Below are 20,761 nucleotides of genomic sequence, written 5' to 3' on the forward strand. Positions count from 1 at the left end.
TTTTGCTGGTAGCAGGTTTATGTTTCCTATAAACCAATCTTTATAAATTAACATTGCTATAAACCCAAACACACATTTATAAAGGCAGCAAACTATTCGTAAGCATGTGTTTTTTACAGTGTCAAATTGATTAAAAAGAAGTAAAAAATAACGGTTCTCCCCAGTTTTGGGCCTATGGAATTTTGAGGATTTTGGATGTTACTAGGTGGCGGTAGAGAAATATTTATTCATTTTGCATTTGTGTGAAAGGTTTTGTTTTGTTTTTGTTCGTTTTAGGAGCCGTAAAAACTTATTTCTACCTAACTGTGTATGTAGTAGGACTGCTATGTTTTGGTTCAGTTTATAGACAAAATGTAATAGTTGTTGCACGAGAACAATTCAGTCGGTTTTCCAGTATCGCAATAGCCGATCTATTAGCATCAATAGCATCTATCATGCCGCTCGGTCAAGTTTAATGTCCACATTTCAGTTATTGTCATTTCGAGCTGCATACGGTTGACTCTAAAGTTGTTAAACTAAAAAAACGCTGTGCTGTTAAATAAATATTGTTTGTATTGTTACAGATATCACGACATTTACGTCAAAAGTCGGATCAGTATTTCGCTGGGAAATCAATTGTATTTTTAAAAGTATATGAACCTACATTTACAGTATAGCATATACTTTCTAAATCATGGGATCAATATCTCGAAGGTGGGTTTAGTCGAATTGAATATACAGTATGAAATACGCAAATTTTAAGAATTAAAAAATGTTGGTCATGGAAAACGAGTATATATATATAAGATATACAACCCTAAACAAGTATTATGGAAAATACCCTCTTTAAAAAAACTTAACTTCACTACCCATGCATTTTATGTTAATAACATATGTTCAATATCTAGGTGGTTTCACCCGAATATTAATGGTGGAGATGCAGAAACGTTGCTTCTTGAAAGAGGAATATCTGGGAGTTTTCTTGCTCGACCAAGTAAAAGTAATCCTGGTGACTTCACGCTGTCAGTTAGGTAAATATATATTTAATATACATTAAATATGTAAATGTATAGCCTATTGTATATATTATATATATATATCCTATATATATGTGTGCATAGTTTCATGTCTTTATTGAAATATTTTTGTTTTGCTCATAAAACTTTGATAAACTGTAGAAAAACAAAGTTTGTCCTAGTCTTATCTATGTTGTACAAAAACATATACAACTTTTGTTTTGTAGCAACTTTATTGCAGGTTATATATTTTAGTAGTGTTTTAATGGTAAAGATTTGAGCAAAACTTCTATCTCAGACGAGGTGATGATGTGACCCACATAAAAATACAAAACACTGGTGATTTTTATGATCTTTATGGAGGGGAAAAGTTTGCAACTTTGGCCGAACTGGTTCAGTTTTATACAGAAAAGCACGGCCAACTGAGGGAAATTAACGGAGAAATTATTGAATTAAAATACCCACTTAACTGTGCAGACCCTACCTCTGAGAGGTTAGTTGTAATTTTTACAGTTTTTCCGCTTGTAGTTACCAATGTGGCCATGTGTTTGCAATATGGCATGTATTTTTAAAAAAAACTTTTAAAAAGTCTATTATCCTATGTTAGTGTTATGTGCAGCCCATTAATAAAAGCCGTTTAGCTTTACAATATGGTGTAAATTTAATTAAACAGTACATGGTAGTGGCTGGTGATTCTGCATTCATATTGCAACTTTAAATATTTACATGGTGCATTTAGTGCCATTCACATACTTTAAAGTTGTTCAATTTAATCATGTAATATTTAATTGTTTGTATTGCTTATGCATAATGTATGTGTACAAATGGCAAGGAGAATTTAATTAAAATAGGCAAAACCAAACTCATATTCCTTTAAATACATTTTCTGTCAAAAAGTGACAGAATTTGAACTGAAATTTTGCAAAGATGGTAAATAATATTTTTAAGTAAATATCTACCTCTTTTAGTGCTTCTGAACTCCTTAGGCCAATATTTTGTTTTAATTTTATCATATGCTTACAGCAATTGTGTGAACAATTAATTCTACATAGATTCATTACAAACTATTGTAATATGCAGATGGTTCCATGGCCATACCACAGGCAGACAAGCGGAAATATTGCTAAATGAGAAAGGAAAGAATGGAAGTTTCCTTGTACGTCAGAGTTTAAGCAAACCCGGAGATTTTGTTTTATCTGTTCGTTGTGATGATAAGATCATACACATTATGATCAGCCGCAGTGTAAGTTAATTATTACTTTCCTTCTCTCTGATTCAATATACACTTGTGACTTGAATTGTTTGATGTGTCATCTGGGTTTAAGCACCACGATGTCATATGTTATGAGCATTAATAATACAGGGAACTATATGAGCTGGCATTTATTACTGTAATAACGACGACGAAGCAATTAAAATCATATTAATATGCCAACCTTACAGGACAATGGTAAATATGACATAGGAGGTGGTCAGAAGTTTGATTCATTATCAGAGTTAATTGATCATCATAAACACAATGCTATGGTGGAGCAAACGGGAAGTGTTGTTTACCTCAAGCAGCCGTATAATGCAACACGTATTAATGTCGCCATGATAGACCAGAGGGTAAAAGAGCTCCACCAGTCTGATACAAGCAAAGCGGGATTTTGGGAAGAATTTGAGGTCGGTCATCATGCCTAAATTATTTCAAAGTGTTTTTTCACCATTTTTTACACGATTTTTCATTTTTTAAACGTTTTAAAGTTCTGCAAGCAAATTTTAAGCAGATCTTAAATTCAGTAATAAAAACACTAACACCAACATTTTTGCTATAAATTTATTTATAAACATGTCATAGTATGATTTCATAATTCATTTACTCCCACAGTTTTCCGCAATTGTTACATACTTTGTATTACGTATGTTACCGTATATCATTTTACTATACAGACACTACAGCAACAAGGTTGCAAACACCTCTTCAGTCGGAAAGAAGGCTTGAAACTTGAAAACAAGACCAAAAATCGCTACAAAAACATTCTACCATGTAATATAAAAATATATAGTTTTTTTAACACAGCAACCCATCATTTTAACCACATTTTTTCCCCTTTCAGTTGATCACACACGTGTTGTTTTGAAAGATGTCGACCCAGCGGTTGCGGGATCAGATTACATCAATGCAAATTATATTAAAGTATGAACTCCCTGGTTGATCTTTGCTTCTGTGTCTCTGTGTGGGAAACTTTAACCTTGACTGTCACTTCCTGTTATAAAGCATTCAATTCATTTCCCAACGGTTTAGCTCCTAATGTGTATGAATTGGAGGATAGGCAAAGGGCACGGACATTGATTTTTCTACATAATGACTGCTTTGCCAGTACAAATCTATTATTTTGTTCACAATTACTTTCATTGGAAAACAAACTTTAGAAGGCAAAAACTATTTTTCAAATATTTGCAACAATAAATTACATGCATTTAAAAAAAAATTAGAATATTGAAAATGGTAATCCTAAGTTTTTCAAACACAATTTTGCAGTGTGTATACTGCAAGGTTTCATTCATACAGTACCTGTTGTAGAAAACAATTTTGTTCCGCTGTTGTAGCCGGATGCTGAGGAAGGAGGAGCGATGATGAAGAGGAAGACCTACATCTCTACACAGGGATGTTTATCTAACACTATCAGTGACTTCTGGAAGATGGTGTATCAGGAAGACTCTCGCATCATCGTCATGACAACAAAGGAGGTTGAACGAGGCAGGGTAATGTCTTTGTTTTTTCTTTTTTTTAAATTTTTTGTTTCGATATTTATTTTTTTTTCTTTATATGGGTATGAGGTCCTACACCACATTATTAGGTGGGCACCTGGGACAGTGGGATGTATGCAAAAGTTGCTTCATTTCATCATCAATAATGATAGTTGTCTGAAACTATATTTTTCTTCATGAATTACTGTTATGAACACTGTGTTGTTGTTAATAACCGATTTTTCTTTTTTTTAGTTTCTATTCAACTCTTTCAATTAGGAAATATTGTTTAATAATTGCTGTAAGGTGTTATTATAAAATCATGGGTGTCATATTTGTCCTGATTCAGGGAAGGCAGTGTTAGTTTAATGTAAATACTTAATGTACCACAAAAATCCAGGGTTATTGTCTTTTCCACTCTGTCACCCCGGTTTGCGTAGTGACTAGATCAACTAAATTCTATCTATCTTTACTAATACCAAGCTATTCAGTATTCACTGTAGTTTGAGCAAGTTCTTTATATAATTACATACTTACATACTGCTCTGTCAGTTTTGTGTGGTTAACCAAATCCTCTGTATTCCCAACAGAATAAATGTGTTCGATACTGGCCCGCAGAGGGAGAAGTTAAGCAGTTGGACGGTTATTCAGTAAAAGGTTTAAAGGAAACAGATTACCGGGATTACACCTTAAGAGAATTCAATTTAACCAAAACAGCAGAGGTGAGATAACTTTTAAACTGCATTTTGAAATTTAATGCCTGGTGTATATATATTAGATTGCTACAATCAGTTGTAAAATTTGCATGGTTTGTACCTTTACCAAAAAATGTATATAAAGTTGCCTATATATTTGTGTTTTTAATTATTCAGAAAATTTTTAAACTTTAGTAAAAAATCAGTTAAAAATAGCAAGATTAGATATAACAAATCTTACAAAATTTTAATTTAAACATTTATAATTTTGTGTCATATTTGTTAAAATATTTAGCATGAGAAAATCTATCAAGCTGATCTATAACTACATTATTCCAAATAAAAATTCCAAATAAATAACATTTATCATCAACTTGCAGCCCACCAGTGAAAGGGTGGTTTATCATTACCACTTTAAAGTATGGCCTGACCATGGAGTACCAAGTGATCCAGGTGGTGTTCTCAACTTTCTACATGATATCAATGAACGTTATGTAAGTCAAATTTTCTTACCAGAACCAATGACTGCTTGTTCAAAGCTCACTAAGGAAATATAAGTGTTTTACCGCAGTGGCAGAATTTCAATAAAAGTTTCATTTTTTGCCAATATAGAAATCATTAAAACACAAATATCATAATATAATTTGATTTTGTCCCACCCCCCTTTGATCAATAGAATTTAAAAGTTGCCCTTATTTAAAGAAGGTATTTATTTAGTTAAACCTAGAAAGTTAAACATTTAACACTCTTTCAACACTTTCCGTTTTCTACAAACAAATAGACTTTGTTTTCATTTTTACACCCAAAATTTTCAACACAGAAACTTAGAACTTGTTAGATGTTCGTTTTCTTTTACAGAAAAGTAGGAACTCTGGTCCAGTCATCGTGCACTGTAGTGCTGGTATTGGTAGATCAGGGACTTTCATTGTTATTGATATTATATTAGATGTCATTGGGCAGCAAGGTAATATTTATAACCTCTTGTAAATTCAAAAATGTTGGTTGTAAAATATACCACACCTACCTATTCCAGTGGCATGTGTTGTGTAACATTGTTAAGTTAATTTCATTAATTAAAGTCCAGATAATTCCAGTGTCTTATGTGCATAAATATAAGCAGCAGTCTATCCATTCTGTTAAATGTACACTTCTTTTGGGAATAAATCTCCTGTGTTCAATTTCCTAAACCAATTTCTACAGGGCTTGACTGTGAGATTGACATTCAAAGAACAATTCAAATGGTGAGAAGTCAGAGATCAGGTATGGTACAAACAGAAGCGCAATATCAGTTTGTCTACCTGGCAGTAAAGCAACACATTGAAACACTCACCAAGCGTGTGGAAGCTTCACAGGTACTTTTGTTTTTGCTTCTTAAATTAAGATATAAAATTTGGCCAATACAGTAAGTTTTTACATAACTTGTCCTTACCTCGCAGGGCAAAGACAGTTGTGTAATATGTAGCGTTATAGTTGTAGATGATTATTTGGTTTTACTTGATCACTTTTCTTTTGTAAGGCTGACAAGTTGGTGAGGGCATAGGGAAGCACTCTATCTCATTAAATGTATATTGAAATATTCCTCAGATGAACAAAGGGAGAGAGTATATCAACACAAGACAAACTGCTGAAGCTGTGAATGCTGATATAACAAGTTTTCCAAAGGTATTGGTGTTTTTTAGTTCGTTGTGAGTCTTGTGACCCTGTGCCACTGAGCTTTCTATAACAAATTTATAACAGAATACATACCTTACTGAAGTCACAAGAACTTGCCAAAAACTTATTATTGACCACACAATGTCTACCTAAACATTAAATTCTTATCCACTACATATAACAAGACTAACTACAACACATTTCATGGTTGAATAATTGTATTAGTCATCAACCGCCAGAGGTGTAACTACGTTTGTCTTAGTCATACCACCAAAGAATTGTGACCGAATTTGAACTCCTGATCTTTATTCATTCAGGTCCGCTCCCCCTTCAGCTCCCTTCCTCCATCACCGGGGATCCATCTTCACCAACTTCCTCCAACTCCATCATCAGCTGGACCAAGAACATCATCAATGTATGATCCAGTTTATTCCACCTATTGCTAATTTTCCCTCTATACACAATATGAACCTGTAATATACATTTACTGCAGAAAGAATAGTTTTTTTATAACAAAGTGCCATTTTTTTCAAACTTTATTTGTATACTCACAGGAGCAGCCAGCCTGGCACTCCATCCCCTCACAGTGGCCATCGAGCTATTTACGAGAATACGAACAACGTATACGCAAACAGTACGAGGCCAGCACCCCACACACCACAGATGGTACAACGCAGATGACCACACCACACTCATACCACTGACCAGGTTGAAACCCCAGCAGGCGCTGTTTAAACGCTCTCCACCTTGCTTTTACCCACCCCCCGCTAACCTTACACGAAGCTGCTATCACAAGTTTCCATTGCAACGCGCAGGTACTTCCATGATATTTGCTTACGTCATCGGAGTTTTTAGCTCGTATTTCCAAAAGTGACCAACACTGAAAATCTCTGTATTATTCTCTAACTTGTTTTATAACCTAACCACTATTTTGCTATCCTAACCCACTAACCCTCCTTGGTACACCGCTGTTACCCAAGTTTCCTCTCCGTTATTTTTATTACGTCCAACGTAGAACGTTTAAAAGGGCGACAAACGAAAAGTGCGGGACCACAATCATTTCTTTGAACATTGTGAGCGGTGTCGCTTTAATCCGCTTCTTACCGCTATAAACCAGCCTTAACCAGTTTCTAGACAACCATGCAAGCTAATAAAGCTATTCCCACAAAACTTGCTTGGCTAACATTAGTTAGTGTCTAAATACCAAGTTCCTTTGCTTTAGGTCTGAATGTTTAATTGCACCGAGCACACGTTATTTTTTGCAACAATACAATTTATGTGTTACTAATGGCTTATAACTGATTAGTCAAATTGCTGAGCGAGCTAACGTCATTCAGGTTGAATATAGCAACTCCTGTAGTGTTTAAAAACCCGTTGAGAATTAGCACACAGATAAAATTGAGCACCAACCCAGTAGAAATCTGAAAAAAGTTAAATTTGCTTTTGTTTTAGAAACATTCATCCAGTGTTCTGGCCTATATATTGGGGTAACGGCTCAACTCTAACTTAAATTTTAAGTTTATGTCGTGCCTTTTATACGGTCCCCCCATATGGGATGAAAAAGCTTATATGGGCTTCTAAACAATTACCATTACACACATATTGTGGCCAACTTTATGCAGGAAAAATACATTTCAACGTATTATGTTCCACTCACACAGAGCTTACCAGATCTTTTACTTTAAGGCCGCCATATGAGAAGGCGATTGCATTCGGAGGTGTAGCTACAGGCAGTGAGAAGGCAAATGAGCAGGATATGGTGGCAGGGATAGCAATGTATAGAGGATGTATACCAGAGTGGGAGGCCAGACGACACAAAATTGGAAGAAATATGCTTGCAGTGCTTACATTGCTTGTAAATTCTACACAAGGAACGTTTAGCTAATACAGCATCTGTAACAGTCTTAAGTTTACCTGTTAGCAAAGATAATGTTATTGATATGATTATGGCAAACCCAGCAGGAGATATGTCACTCAATCCAGATATAGCGTCGCCCACCGAGTCCGACAACCCAGAGTCCTATTTACAGTGTTCAGTTACACACGAGTGTCTAGTTAACATTAATAACACAAGTCACCTCGCATGCTCTCGCGAGCGCGAATCCTGCACCGAGAAGAAAGAAGACGTCCCAGGCAAAGTTTTTCTCGAGTGTTTTCCATCCCAAGAGCGGAGGAGAGGCAACCGGAAGCCCACTTGGGTCCTCCGACTTTCGGAAAGGATTTTTGGACGGGAAGACGAATAGACTGAAGCAAATCAACATCGCTGATGTGGAGTCCTTTATCAAACTAGGACGTCATAAAGGTAAGTCTCTTTTTAGTTAATTATAAAATTTGCATATGAGTTGTTGCCGCCAAGTTACACAAATGTTGTGCACTTGTACAAAACACCTAATCGAAACCTATGGATGTTTCGTCAGTATGCTGGCAAGACGTCGATCCTTTAAAATCCTATAACGATCCCTTTTACACTTATAATTACATGGATTTTAGTTATCCACAATGGATGTAACTACATTCAAAAGCCAGGTATAATGTTAACAACACGGTGAATCGTGCAATCGGTGCGTTACAATTAGGATTTTTAAGACCTGGCTTTTCGGGAACGTTAATTCCGGCATGACAAAGCAATAACATTTAAATTTAATGCATTATATAGGATAAAAGTCTCACAACTACCGAAACATCATTTCGGTTAACTTCAAATATTAACAGAGCACTGGGGTTCTGGCTAAAATGCAGGCCTGGTTACGCGTTTTTCACTCACCCCTGTGGGAATAAATCTTTCCAACCGCTGATAAATTTCGGATCTCTTGTTAACCATAGTATGGCCAGTATCACGAAGTGAGCGAATACAGCCATCTCACCAAACCTAACAATATCAACGTTTAAATCCAAGTATTTTAGATAAAACTAAGCAGTGGTGCTGTAAAGCTGTATATACTTACGATATAGGACCTAGTTGTCTGTAAGAGTTGACAATGTAAGCTTTCACTCGGTTGTCTTTTTGTTTATCACCCTTTTGCCAAAGCTGTCTGCAATGTCGAAGCATGATAAAGTTATATACCCGGTAATAATCGTACCAAAACAAGACTCTAATACATGCCCTCTAATATACAATATGTGTCTATGTAGTATATTTAAAAAAGGACAATCCTGTCATAATATCTAAAGTTTCTTAACCGCGCGAGAATATTAAGTGACAATCATTCAATTGTTTCTTAATTCCAATACCTATAAAACAATAACTGACCTGATACCAATAAACCGAAACTGCAGCCATATCCATGTAAAGAAAAGACAAGTAACCGAAATAGGTAAGCTGAATCCCATCCACGATACGAAGTCGACTTGTTCAGCAGCGCCTTCCCCGAATCTACGCGACATGACATAAATTTACTTTGTATCTCCCGCAACCAAAGTTTTAATGTAGGGAGAGCGAAAATGGGATAAATAGTTCTTTGGGGTAAGATGGGACATCATCAGCATGATATACAAATATCCTGATCGTGTTTTATTTAATTAACATCAGTCTATTGGAGCTGTTAAGATACGATTGTATAACTCTTTAATTTTTTACCATACCGAATGAAACGGAAAGTAAAATAAAAGAGTGTCCCATCTTCCCCCACTCTACTGTATGGGTTAATCGTGAGTTGTTTATGACAATCAGGAATAATTATACAAAAGTTGTTGGTTAAAAGTTGCATAAGAGTTAAACTCTTTTTCGGCTTGTACTGTTACTTTTAAAGTCAACCACTTATACTGATGTATATTGCATATACAACTTACACTGATATAAGAGCACCAGGTAATAACAGATTAGCAGGTGTTCCGATCAAAGTTGCAAATCCACCAATATTTGCTGAGTAAGCTATACAAAGCAGCATCGCTTTTCGCAAGTTCTTGTCTCCGCTCTTTTTACGCTTATCGTCGTTCAATGTCCTCACGGTGCTTGGGATGTTTGTTACGTTGACAGTGACACCATCGGAGAGGATTTCTGCAAGAGTTTACAGTGTGGTTAACATTTACACGCAAATGTGCGGCGCCGTGACACATGTGCGGCGCCGTGGCTAATTAAAGCGCTCGCCTCCCCACCAAGCAGGTTGGAGGCTCGACGATGCATTGCGAGTTTTTGGGGTGAAAACTTAGCGGCAATTGTTCTATCCTCTTGGTCCATTACGGGTTGTCTTAATTGTCAGCCAAATAAAAAACATAGTTCCCCAATTAACTACACCCTTAGAACTACACATGTGGAGACTAAATTACGCAGAGCTTCCGCCGTATAACAACTGCTGTTGCCCCGCTATGCGGAGATTGGAAGATAAACAAGTTACATTCGTTTCATTTATTTGATTATACCCGATACGCTTACCTTCGTTTGTTCTATTACTTGGTAATGCTTCTTCACTATTTCCATCACTGTCACCTTTAACTGGATTAATATTAAATATCACGAAACCAACGACAGTGAAATATATTTACATACCTTTCAAACTTGCCTCCTCGTCCGACGTGGATTTCTGAATAAATAAAACGAAACAGATAAAATCAACATTGAACTACAACAATACCATACATAATAATAAGCGCAGCAGTAGGCCCACCGAATGGAATATATATAAGATGTCGCAAAACACAGTCCAAAGATGGTCAAACTTACCTCCGCCTGTTTAAGGTCACTCATCTGGTCGTACACAGCACTAGCTATCGGCACCATCATTGCAGTGGTGGCGGTGTTGCTTATCCACATCGACAACATGGCGGTAACCACCATCAAACCTAATAGAATCCTGTAATGTCTAAACGTTTAAGTCGGTAAGGACAGTCCACAGAAGTAAACACTTCAACTTGGCACTATATACAGTGGTAGCTAGTGCACATAACGAAAAAAGACGCATAGAAAAGTATGAACTTAAAAAATTGTTCCTTTTTTAATATTTAAACAGAACTGTAAAAGTATCTATTTTGAACCTATTGCATTACATAATTTTTGGAAGAACCAAACAATAGGAGTGCTCCACTTCACTAACAAATACTGGTGACAATTTCAATGATAATTAAAACTACATACCAACACGGACGGGAACCGATAAGCATCAAAACTTTGAGAGCAATCCTTCGATGAAGATTCCACTGCTGGATGGCAACCGCCATTATCAAACCACCCACAAAGAGAAAGTTAATTTGCCTCGTGTACATCATTGAAATCTGGTTTAAAATATTTTAAGTATTGAAAAACCCTCTGTTTTGTTTGGGTTACAGGTTTTTACTGCATGGGTCACATGTTTTTTACTGCAGGCCTAAGACTAAACAAAAATCGCTACATATTTGCCATTAAAACACCTATACAAATGGATGAGTGATTAATAGAATATTCAACCAACACTTTCTCATCAAAAAATCACTCAGGGTCGCTCTGCACGTGTCTTTGTAACATCTTTACTGTACGAATAAGTCACAGGTTGAACTGCATATACCATTGTGCACTTCAAACAGCAACTCTGGGTGTTGTGGTGATGAGCCGCTATATAGTCAACCCAAGGTACTCTGACACGCCTCGTTGTAAGACCACAGCCGAAAAAAGTGTGTTGAATATATACTTGATGTCGCGCATTCTTACGTTATCTGCACTTATTATGCCAAGCATGGGGAACAGTATGATCGGTAGAAGCGATGTGACCGCAAGGGGGCAGGCTTCAGTCGTCCAATAAACTGCCATGATGCAAAGACTAAATGCACAACTTGCAACCTGCAATTGTAATTTCTGTACAAACCAAAATTAAGTTACAATTTAAGCTTCCATGTTGGAATTTTTTATTGAAGTACTTTGACGCAGCATAGGCTACACTTTAACATTTCGTATTTACTATAGTTACGCTACAGCAGTTGCTTCCCATACAGAGGATTTTCAAACAAAGCACATCTTTCACGACAAATCATGTAGCATGCGCCTCTGATTTTATGCCAGAAAATGTTGATTTATTAACAATTACCTCGGATTTGCCAACCAACGGTAGAAGCAGCAGTGGCGTGATTACAATAATCAGACTATTTCTGTAGATCCACGCGATTGACAGAATCTTTCGGAAGTTCATATTGATTGAACTAATATCAAAGCTACTTCTATGCTGATGTCGAAATTATATAACTGTAGTTACTTGATTATATTCTTAGCTTTATGCAAGCTCAACTGGTTTATTACTTAATCACAAACTGTTAATTTTACAACTGCAGTTTCTGCTGCCGTGTTTTTGGTTGAGTGATTGCTGCAGGAACATTTTAACTACAAAAAGTCACTTCATACACGGTTACAGATGAGTTGGCCTGGTACGAACTTTCCTAAAACCTTCGCTGTAATGGAATTTAGGTGCTCTTGTTTCAACAGGTTTGTTTTGGCCATTATGTTGTTGGACAAGCGGCCATATTTTATCGAAAGCAAGGTGCTTCCGAATCCCATATACAGGATGCTGCTATCGTTTGTTTTTAGAGGCCTTCATTAACAGTGCGCGGGGGATTATAATATCAATTATTGTAATCGAAAGCAAGGTGCTTCCGAATCCCATATACAGGATGCTGCTATCGTTTGTTTTTAGAGGCCTTCATTAACAGTGCGCGGGGGATTATAATATCAATTATTGTAATATGACTAGGTTATAGGAAGGGGCTGTCAAAGATGTAGAATGATGACCGTGCATTCAACGCGCTATATAAGTACACCTGTTTGTATTGCCGCATGCGCCCAGCAGATATCGGGCAACATACCACAAGAAATAGTTTTGGAACAACTTCTAAACGAGAACAAATCCCCCATGGCAATATAGCACCATTGTTTTGCGACTTATTGTGAGGCTTTATCAGCACTAATAATGGCATTGTAAGACATTGTGTTGCCCTTTACCCTCAAAGTGCTTTCTGCTTGCTTTGCATTTTTCCCAACATTGTGTAGCTGTAAACCTAACAATTGGTGTGAATATTAAACTTTTGTACTCCGTGCTGGCAATGCATTTCTCTTTTGTCACTCGGAGCGCTTGCCGGTTTGCGCTTTGTTTCTTCTATTCTCTCGTTGAGCATACAGATCATGCGCTCTGTCACGGGGCTGGCAAGAAGAGATTGTAAAGCAAACGTTCGTTGGTTGCTATAGTATAAATAACAGCGTGGGCGCGCCCCTTTCAACGATAGTTTGTCGGCTGGCGCTGTGAGTGGTTACTAAGTTTCACTATAATGGATCTACTTTGGAGGTTTACTGATTATTTTATGGACTTTAACAAGGTCCGACATTTTCAAGAACTATGTGGACTACAAGAGGCAAAACTTAATTTACACAGTACATCGAATGGCACAATAAACGAGGAACAAGATGGAACAGAATCGTTGTACTCCAGCGCCAGCAAAAACCACCCAAAGTCAGATTTAAAGCAAAGATTACATAAACCAGCATCCTGCTGTGACGTAGATCAGTTGAATGACGACTGTAGTCAACCACAAACAGAACCAAGTGCAACCATACCATACGTTGTAACCAACTGGCTGTTGTACCATATGTTCCGGTTCGGTTCAACGCTGGGACATGAAATATTTTATATCACATGTATTCCATGCATATTTTGGAACATGGATCCTTTTATTGGAAGAAAAATGATCACTGTTTGGGTGGTAACCATGTAAGTATAACATACATTGTGTACATGTCATATTCCTGTTTTTAAACATGCTTTGACACATGGCCAAAATATTTTTAAAATACAGTAATTTTTATATTCGAAAAAAATGGAACATAGAAAATACTTACTATCTAGCTTCATGATTTGTGTATTTTGTTTATGAGCTAAGCCAAAAGGTCTCATAAAGCTTAAACCTGTTGAAAATAATGACTTTTTAAAGTTTTATTTTATATTTATCCAGGTACATAGGACAGGCATTGAAGGATATTATAAAATGGCCGCGACCAACTTGGCCACCGGTGTTCAAACTTGAAACAAGGGTAGCAGCAGAATATGGAATACCATCAACCCATGCGATTGCTGGAACTGCTTTACCATTCTCAATGCTAATGGCAATGAATGGGAGATATGTGGTAAGATACTGCTTTGCTTGGTTTTGTAAAATTGTTTTTACTTACTATTTGTGTAGAATGGGCAAGACACCCAACATTAATTGATTTATGCCTGCGGTCACTAATGGTTGGTCCAAGTTGTAAAATCAATCACCCAAAAAGTTGCATACTTGTTGACTTGCATGGGATGCATGAAATGAAACCGCTTTTATTATAACTTTTTAAAGTAAAAAGGTGACATTTATTCAAACAGTACTTTCCAACAGTACCGTACTAACCTCAAAAGTACGCCTAACCATTTAACTTACGCATAAGAATCGATAGGTTTCTTAAATTAACTATTGTAGATAAAAGTAATGAGTTATACATGTGTGTTAACATTGCTAATTATACATTTTATATTGCAGTTCAATTGGGAGCTAGGAGTTCTTCTTGCATGTATGTGGTGTGCATTGGTGGGCTTCAGCAGAATTTATGTTGGAATGCATTCCTATTTGGTAAGCATATTGTAAACATGACACATTTCTGACTAGTTATAGTGATATATAATAATGATTTTATGCCTGTACCAATTCCTTTTATTTCAGGATGTTATGGCTGGGATCACTCTTACTGCTGCTTATCTTATCCTCGGTTGGCCATTCATGGAATTGGTTGATGAATATACACTCACAAGTAAATTTGCCCCATGGATCATCATAACATCGCACTTCCTACTTGGTGAGTCATTTTGTAAACATCAATCTTCATGTATGTTAGGTTTACTTTGCGATTGTACATATAATTCAGAAGCTAAATCATGCATTTAGTTAACCTATGATCCTGGTGCTACACTGTGCATGGCAAGTCAAATATATTTGCTTAATTCTGCTACTTAATGCTGTGGTTATTTTGTTTGCATATTTGGAGTTACATGTAATGATTAACCAATGATTTTCTGTTTACTTAGGTCTTGTTTCATTTTAAAAACCATATCTTTTAAATCTTGAGTATACTAAATGTATTCAATTTTAAAGGTGTAATCTACCCAAACACTGATCGCTACAGTACAACCAGAGGTGACACGATTATCATACTTGGTGTAGGGGCAGGTTGTCATTGTTCTTCATGGTTGCACCATCAATATGGCTTTCTTTTGTGAGTAAACTTCTGAGTATTGTGTGGAGTGGCAGAGTTGTTGTCTGATTTGGCTTGCATTATTTATTATGTTACTTCGTTTCATAGAACTTATGTGCTTTGTTTTATTGTGCGTAGGACCAGTGACGTAGTTTTATTTCATCACTTCCTGGCCTTGTGTGTTAACAGCTGTTAAACATGTGACTTAAATTATACAGACAACTTAGCGGGTCGAGATTGTGTGTTTGGCAATTACTCCAACCCAGCGGTCACTAATGATTGGATTGTCCAAATTATCAGCTTCGCACATAAAAAAATCTCAAACAATTATCACCCACAAAGTAACATACTTGATAACTCGTAAGCTGGCACGGGGTGTATAAAACAGAACAGCCGTGTTAAAAGTCTGTCGTTTTCTGCCCACGCGAGGATAAAGCAAGTTACATTCATTCATTTAAGAAAGTACTTTATTTCAATTTATACATTCATCTTTACTCAGTGAGCCGAGAGGTAGTTTGCCCTACGATATCAACCTACCTACATTCCAAGAAATATACATCGGCTTTGCTCGTGCAATGATCGGCTGCGTCATCACGATCCTATCACGATTTATGTTCAAGTACCTATCTCTGTTCGTGGTTTGTCACGCCGTTGGTGTATCGAAAAACGATCCCAACGCCCGTCAACGAAAAGACGTTGAGGTTGCATACAAGTTCATCACATATGCTTGCGTTGCATTCGTCGGGATCGGAATGGTTCCAATCATTCTTGAAGCAATCGGCGTAACCTTTTAGTTTTCACCAATAGTTGTTCACATCTCCAGTGTTAAACATATGCATAATGCATGGACAGAAAATCAAACCATCGTACCCTTAAGTTTATTTGCAAGCCAGCTGTTTTCGCACTATAATGCAAAGGTTGAATAGGTGTTGTATTTTTAAATCAGCCGCTCTAATCACTTTTTTACCCATAGCGACCCGTCCGTTTGTTGAGTTTCATTTTCGCTCTTTCTCCAAGCTCGAAAACATTTTAATTGTACATTCTGTGACCCAATGCCTTAAAGATTTATTTTGTATACCGTATATATATATACCTTCTTACTAACATTGTGTTCTAACGCCATGATATGCACTAAGTCCTTTATCTCAAAACACTGGTACCGAACCATGCATGCTTATCTGCGTGTTTTAAACGTCCACTGAATGTCGCACCACGACAGCTTAGTTTGCTTGGAATAAATGCCAACCAACCGGGAAGTGATTCAAGATAAAATAATTAGGAGTGACTCCGTGTACGGTGCAAGTGAACACAACAAAGCTGTGAGATCATCGTCCATATATGAATCACTGTACATAGAACAGGTAGACTAGCTTCTGCACTAAACTACTGTTTCTTGTAATGGAAGGATCGTCGTCTACACTGTGAGCTTTTAGTGGTAAGTCGGTAATTTTCAACCATGAACTACGTTTATTCTGCATATACATATATATATATTTGACTAATATTGATAAACAGTGATGTTATCATGTTAGATCGTGTTGGCAGTCATTGTATCCTCGTATAGTCAGTTTCTGTGTGACGTTTATTGTTGCGACCGCACTGCCCCGTTGCTTGTGTTTTGTGCACTGCATTGTTTCTGGTTACTTTAAGTATAGACTGCTGAATCCTCCCCCGAGTGCCTTTAGTACGTAAGGGAAGTTTAAATTTGCGTTACATTGTATAGAATGGGACACATAATGACAAGATTACTACAGAAACGAAGAGAAACTGTTCTTATGCTAGGTGAGTTATATATTTACAACCGCCGCTAAAATTCGTACAATGTTAAAATTTACAACCTACAAATTTTAGGGTTGAAAAACTCTGGTAAGACAACAATACTTTACAAGCTTTTGACCGGAAAAAAGATTTTGTCAGTCCCGACGTTTGGTGAGCTATAATAAGCTACATACCTGTTCATATACATGCCGTACTGCGTGATGATTATTATGTGCGAACCAATCATCATTATAAACCAATAGAAGTAGTGTGTTTTAAATTTAACTAACATTCAAGTCATGCGACGTTGTGTCATTATGTTCATTGTATTCAGTGTATAAAAATATAGTGGGGTACAACGGGGTACGTTTTACTCTCTTTTCTCGTCTCAATTGATGTTAAATAAAACTTACAGAATTATATAACCGTAGTCCCACGACTCTAAAAGAGCGTTGTTAAACCTTAAAAACAAGAAAAGGAAATCTAGTTTTTGGTGCTAACGGTATCCCATCTCACCCCATTGTACTTGTAAATGTACGCCATTATCGACGGTCCAAACAATGTATATTTATTATGTTCTTACAAGTTCCAAACCTGGAATCATATTCCCCAACATTTTTAGTATTTATCAAATTCGTGAAATCTGTCAGCATTTAAATATTCATCCGCGCAGGTTTTAACATGGAGATCCTACCATTTAACGACATTGAACTTGATGTGATGGACGTTGGGGGCGGAGAGAAAATGGTCCCGTTGTGGAAGCATTATTTAATCACAGCCGCTGCTATCGTATACGTCCTGGACTGTAACGACTGGGGAAGAATGAACGAAAACAAGGAACTGATTGAAGTGAGAAATTTTCTTAAACCATTCTTTAAACGTGATGGCCAGGTTTTGCACTTTGTTTGTCTATTTCGGTTTCTATGCAGGACATTCTGAGTCGACCCGAAAGAAAGGGAGTTCCGCTGCTCGTGATTGTAAACAAGGTCGAGAATATGACGCGACCTATGACGTCAGGCCATTTTCAGGAAAAACTTGATTTAAACTCAAACACGAGGGGAAGGAAATACAGTGAGTGAGCATGAAACATTTTGAACATAATAAATTTGTAAACCAGCTTATAGTATTACGGGGTAAGATGAGATAACATTAGCACTAAAATCCCTTATTTCCTAGGACGAGAAGAGAAAATTAAAACATAACCCATCTCATTCCAACTTACCGTATTTTGCTTTTTAGAGGTACAATTCGTGTCTGCCGAAACTGGAACTGGTATAGTTGAAGCGTTTACTTGGCTGTGTGCGGTGCTCGGCTCTGGCCACGCATCTAGGAAAATAAAACGACTTCGTGAAAAGGAAAAAAAGAAAGGAGCGGTGCGTGCCAAGAAAAAGAAATACGAAGAAATTGAGAAAAAGCAAAAAGCGGTTGCATTGACTAAATACACAAGTCGCAAGTCGGTTGATGTTTCTACTAGTTTAGAAGCTGCAAGGAGACGATCTGGCAGCTGTGACTCTATAAACGAGCGACAGTTTTCATTTCCAGACATACGTTCTAATATACAAGATTTCTTTGTGTCCAGAGTGGGTGATGGCGTAGAAAATTTAAATCGGTCACGTGGGCACAGCAAAGTTGAAGTGACGCCACCAAGTGACGGAAGTCATGTGGTGGACACGCTTTCAACGAACCCTCACGACCCGCAGTATGAGAGACGACCTGGTAGCATGCTAAGGATAAACGAGTTAAAAGAGAAGAGAGACATGGCCTTGGCAAAGAAAAATGACGCCGAACAAATACAAACCGAGGGTGGTTGGGATAAAATACGACGATTGTTTATTCGGCCGAATGCCATGAATGAAAGTGACCCGCAGCAGCAAACGGTCTCCAAAATAATTCCTAGTGAACAAAAAGTAGAAGACAGTAACTCGGTTGAGCTGGATCAAAGCACAGCTTGTACTTCACAAGTGTCTGATAACGAGAGCGAACAGATAAGGCAGGAGGGGTTAAATCAGAAAGTTATACGGCTTCCTTCCCCGGATATAGAGACACGAAAGATGAAAAGAATCATCCGACGTCAAATTAAGAGCACGAGTGGAATGGAATTCGAAAACTCTCCGCGAATAAAAGCTTCTGCAATTAATCGCCAACGAATCTTGATGCGAAACACCGCGAACTATAAAACGGAATCTCCCAGAACGAACTCGCAAGGAAAGCGTTACAAGGTAGTCCGACGTAAAGTTAAAGTTGCTGCCGAGACAACTGTACTACAAACTGCACAACCCATCGAGAAACAAGCGACTCGTTCTCCCAGGTCAATGCGGGGTGGTGTTTGGTCAGTCATTGCCAGCATACGTTTTTCGTTTCCCCTGGGACGTAGTACCCAGCGACACCAGGCAGGTACAGACATAAGCGTGGGAGATTCAACCTTTCACGTGACGTCATCAAATGACGATTTGCCAGACACAAATCACGTGATGTCAGTGATGGAGGTATGAACGTTACGAGTGTATCCATATCTTATGACAAACAGTCTGACACATTGATATAATTTATGTACCAAAAGAGAAAGTACTGTGGGGTAAGATGGGATGCCACCCAAATCCAATATTTTCTGATTGTGAGACTCTTTTAATAAACAAGACTCTTTTAACAGTTACATAATTCTCGAAATATTCTTTATTTTTAATACCAAGTGGGACGAGAATAGATAAATACAGTGGGGTGGGAGAAGATGGGACACCTTTTACCTCTATTTTCTCGTCTCATTTAGTGGTAAACAAAGAACATTCGAAAAATTATAAAACCATGTTCTCACGACTCCCATAGACCGTTGGTAATTGTTTAAAACGTGATCAGGATATTTAGATATTATGTGCTAAAGGTGTCCCATCTTCCCCCAACCCTACTATATAAAATATATCCCATCTTACCCCACCTTACAAAAAGGAATATTAGCACATGTTATGTTTACCTTCGTCTCTACCTTTACTTGCAGTTAAATGATCACACGCCTTCTACGTCAAGTGAGATGACTCCGGAAAGAAACTATTCGACAGAAATCATCACTTCTGCGTGAAAACGATCAAATAATCAGCATTGCCACGAGTTTTGTACTAATCTGTTGTGTGTGTTCACGGTATACGCTTCAAGTCAGTGTAGTTTTGGAAGACTTGTATACAGCACTGTGAAGCGAACGTTATATTACAGCGCATGGTTTCGAAGTTCAGTTCAGTTAATAACAGAAATTACGAATCTTTGGCATTTTTTTAGCGGCTGCTGTTTTGCCGCAAATTACGTGTACCTTGTGTAGCAAATGAAGCATGAACGGCGTGGTACAGCTGCTCGCCAGATGGTAGTTTGTGTACCTTGTAAATATTGCGACTGAAATGATAAATATATATGTGTCATGTATGACATATATGTGGAGGCATTTTGCAGAACTGCAAAATAAGAAAATTAGCATGGTGAGTACATACAGTATTAATTAAATCAGTAACAATACGGTCAAACGGGTTCTTCTTGCACAAACAAACTACTATATACTTATGTAAATTATTACTAAACTGTGCGCGTGTGCTGACAGGGACAGGAAATATTAAATCACCGAGTTATTCTGGATGCTTCTAACGTAACTCACTTAACGCGTATAGCTAGCAAGTATTATGTTTGGAATTAAATGACTTGCTGTCAAGAAAAACGTGGATTTCTATTCCACAAGGGATCTAAATCAATTCCGCGAATACCTTAAAAAGTAACATCCT

General features: G+C 37.2%; 4 protein-coding genes across 7 annotated transcripts; 3 read left to right on the forward strand and 1 right to left on the reverse strand.

The window, feature by feature from the left end:
• Window positions 1-537: 537 nt before the first annotated feature.
• Window positions 538-7,360, forward strand: LOC149742947 (tyrosine-protein phosphatase non-receptor type 11-like). Its single transcript, XM_089877796.1, has 15 exons — window positions 538-693; window positions 888-1,010; window positions 1,294-1,488; window positions 2,076-2,238; window positions 2,439-2,660; window positions 2,928-3,024; window positions 3,095-3,174; window positions 3,588-3,743; window positions 4,319-4,450; window positions 4,804-4,917; window positions 5,282-5,387; window positions 5,624-5,775; window positions 6,008-6,085; window positions 6,394-6,491; window positions 6,631-7,360. The coding sequence occupies exons 1-15, from the start codon at window positions 674-676 to the stop codon at window positions 6,755-6,757; spliced, it is 1,863 nt and encodes a 620-aa protein (XP_089733922.1). The 5' UTR covers window positions 538-673; the 3' UTR covers window positions 6,758-7,360.
• On the reverse strand, window positions 7,289-12,300 carry LOC149742948 (solute carrier family 13 member 2-like). Of its 3 annotated transcripts, none has more exons than XM_089877837.1 (14): window positions 12,070-12,300; window positions 11,697-11,825; window positions 11,148-11,284; window positions 10,737-10,866; window positions 10,563-10,596; window positions 10,449-10,502; window positions 9,866-10,073; window positions 9,327-9,449; window positions 9,022-9,108; window positions 8,841-8,945; window positions 8,155-8,362; window positions 7,991-8,096; window positions 7,745-7,938; window positions 7,289-7,497 (listed from the first exon to the last, which is right to left on the reverse strand). In XM_089877837.1, the coding sequence occupies exons 1-14, from the start codon at window positions 12,169-12,171 to the stop codon at window positions 7,369-7,371; spliced, it is 1,746 nt and encodes a 581-aa protein (XP_089733963.1). In that variant the 5' UTR covers window positions 12,172-12,300; the 3' UTR covers window positions 7,289-7,368. The 3 variants fall into 3 exon arrangements, with proteins under 3 accessions (XP_089733963.1, XP_089733954.1, XP_089733971.1); XM_089877828.1 differs by having other exon boundaries at window positions 10,449-10,508; window positions 12,070-12,299; XM_089877845.1 differs by lacking the exon at window positions 11,697-11,825 and having other exon boundaries at window positions 10,449-10,508.
• A 737-nt stretch (window positions 12,301-13,037) lies between these two features.
• LOC149742949 (sphingosine-1-phosphate phosphatase 2-like) lies at window positions 13,038-16,501 on the forward strand. The gene is made up of 6 exons (XM_089877857.1): window positions 13,038-13,737; window positions 13,979-14,150; window positions 14,537-14,626; window positions 14,717-14,849; window positions 15,146-15,266; window positions 15,745-16,501. The coding sequence occupies exons 1-6, from the start codon at window positions 13,298-13,300 to the stop codon at window positions 16,037-16,039; spliced, it is 1,251 nt and encodes a 416-aa protein (XP_089733983.1). The 5' UTR covers window positions 13,038-13,297; the 3' UTR covers window positions 16,040-16,501.
• A 38-nt stretch (window positions 16,502-16,539) lies between these two features.
• On the forward strand, window positions 16,540-20,509 carry LOC149742950 (uncharacterized). 2 transcript variants are annotated; one of them, XM_089877807.1, is made up of 7 exons: window positions 16,540-16,680; window positions 16,969-17,027; window positions 17,097-17,174; window positions 17,677-17,852; window positions 17,933-18,074; window positions 18,243-19,489; window positions 19,996-20,509. In XM_089877807.1, exons 2-7 carry the CDS (start codon window positions 16,970-16,972, stop codon window positions 20,074-20,076), a joined length of 1,782 nt encoding a protein of 593 aa, XP_089733933.1. In that variant the 5' UTR covers window positions 16,540-16,680; window position 16,969; the 3' UTR covers window positions 20,077-20,509. The 2 variants fall into 2 exon arrangements, with proteins under 2 accessions (XP_089733933.1, XP_089733942.1); XM_089877816.1 differs by lacking the exon at window positions 16,540-16,680 and having other exon boundaries at window positions 16,860-17,027.
• The last annotated feature ends 252 nt before the right edge of the window (window positions 20,510-20,761 follow it).

Source organism: Ciona robusta, chromosome 1 (assembly GCF_009617815.1).
Source record: "Ciona robusta chromosome 1, ASM961781v2".
NCBI lineage: Eukaryota > Metazoa > Chordata > Ascidiacea > Phlebobranchia > Cionidae > Ciona > Ciona robusta.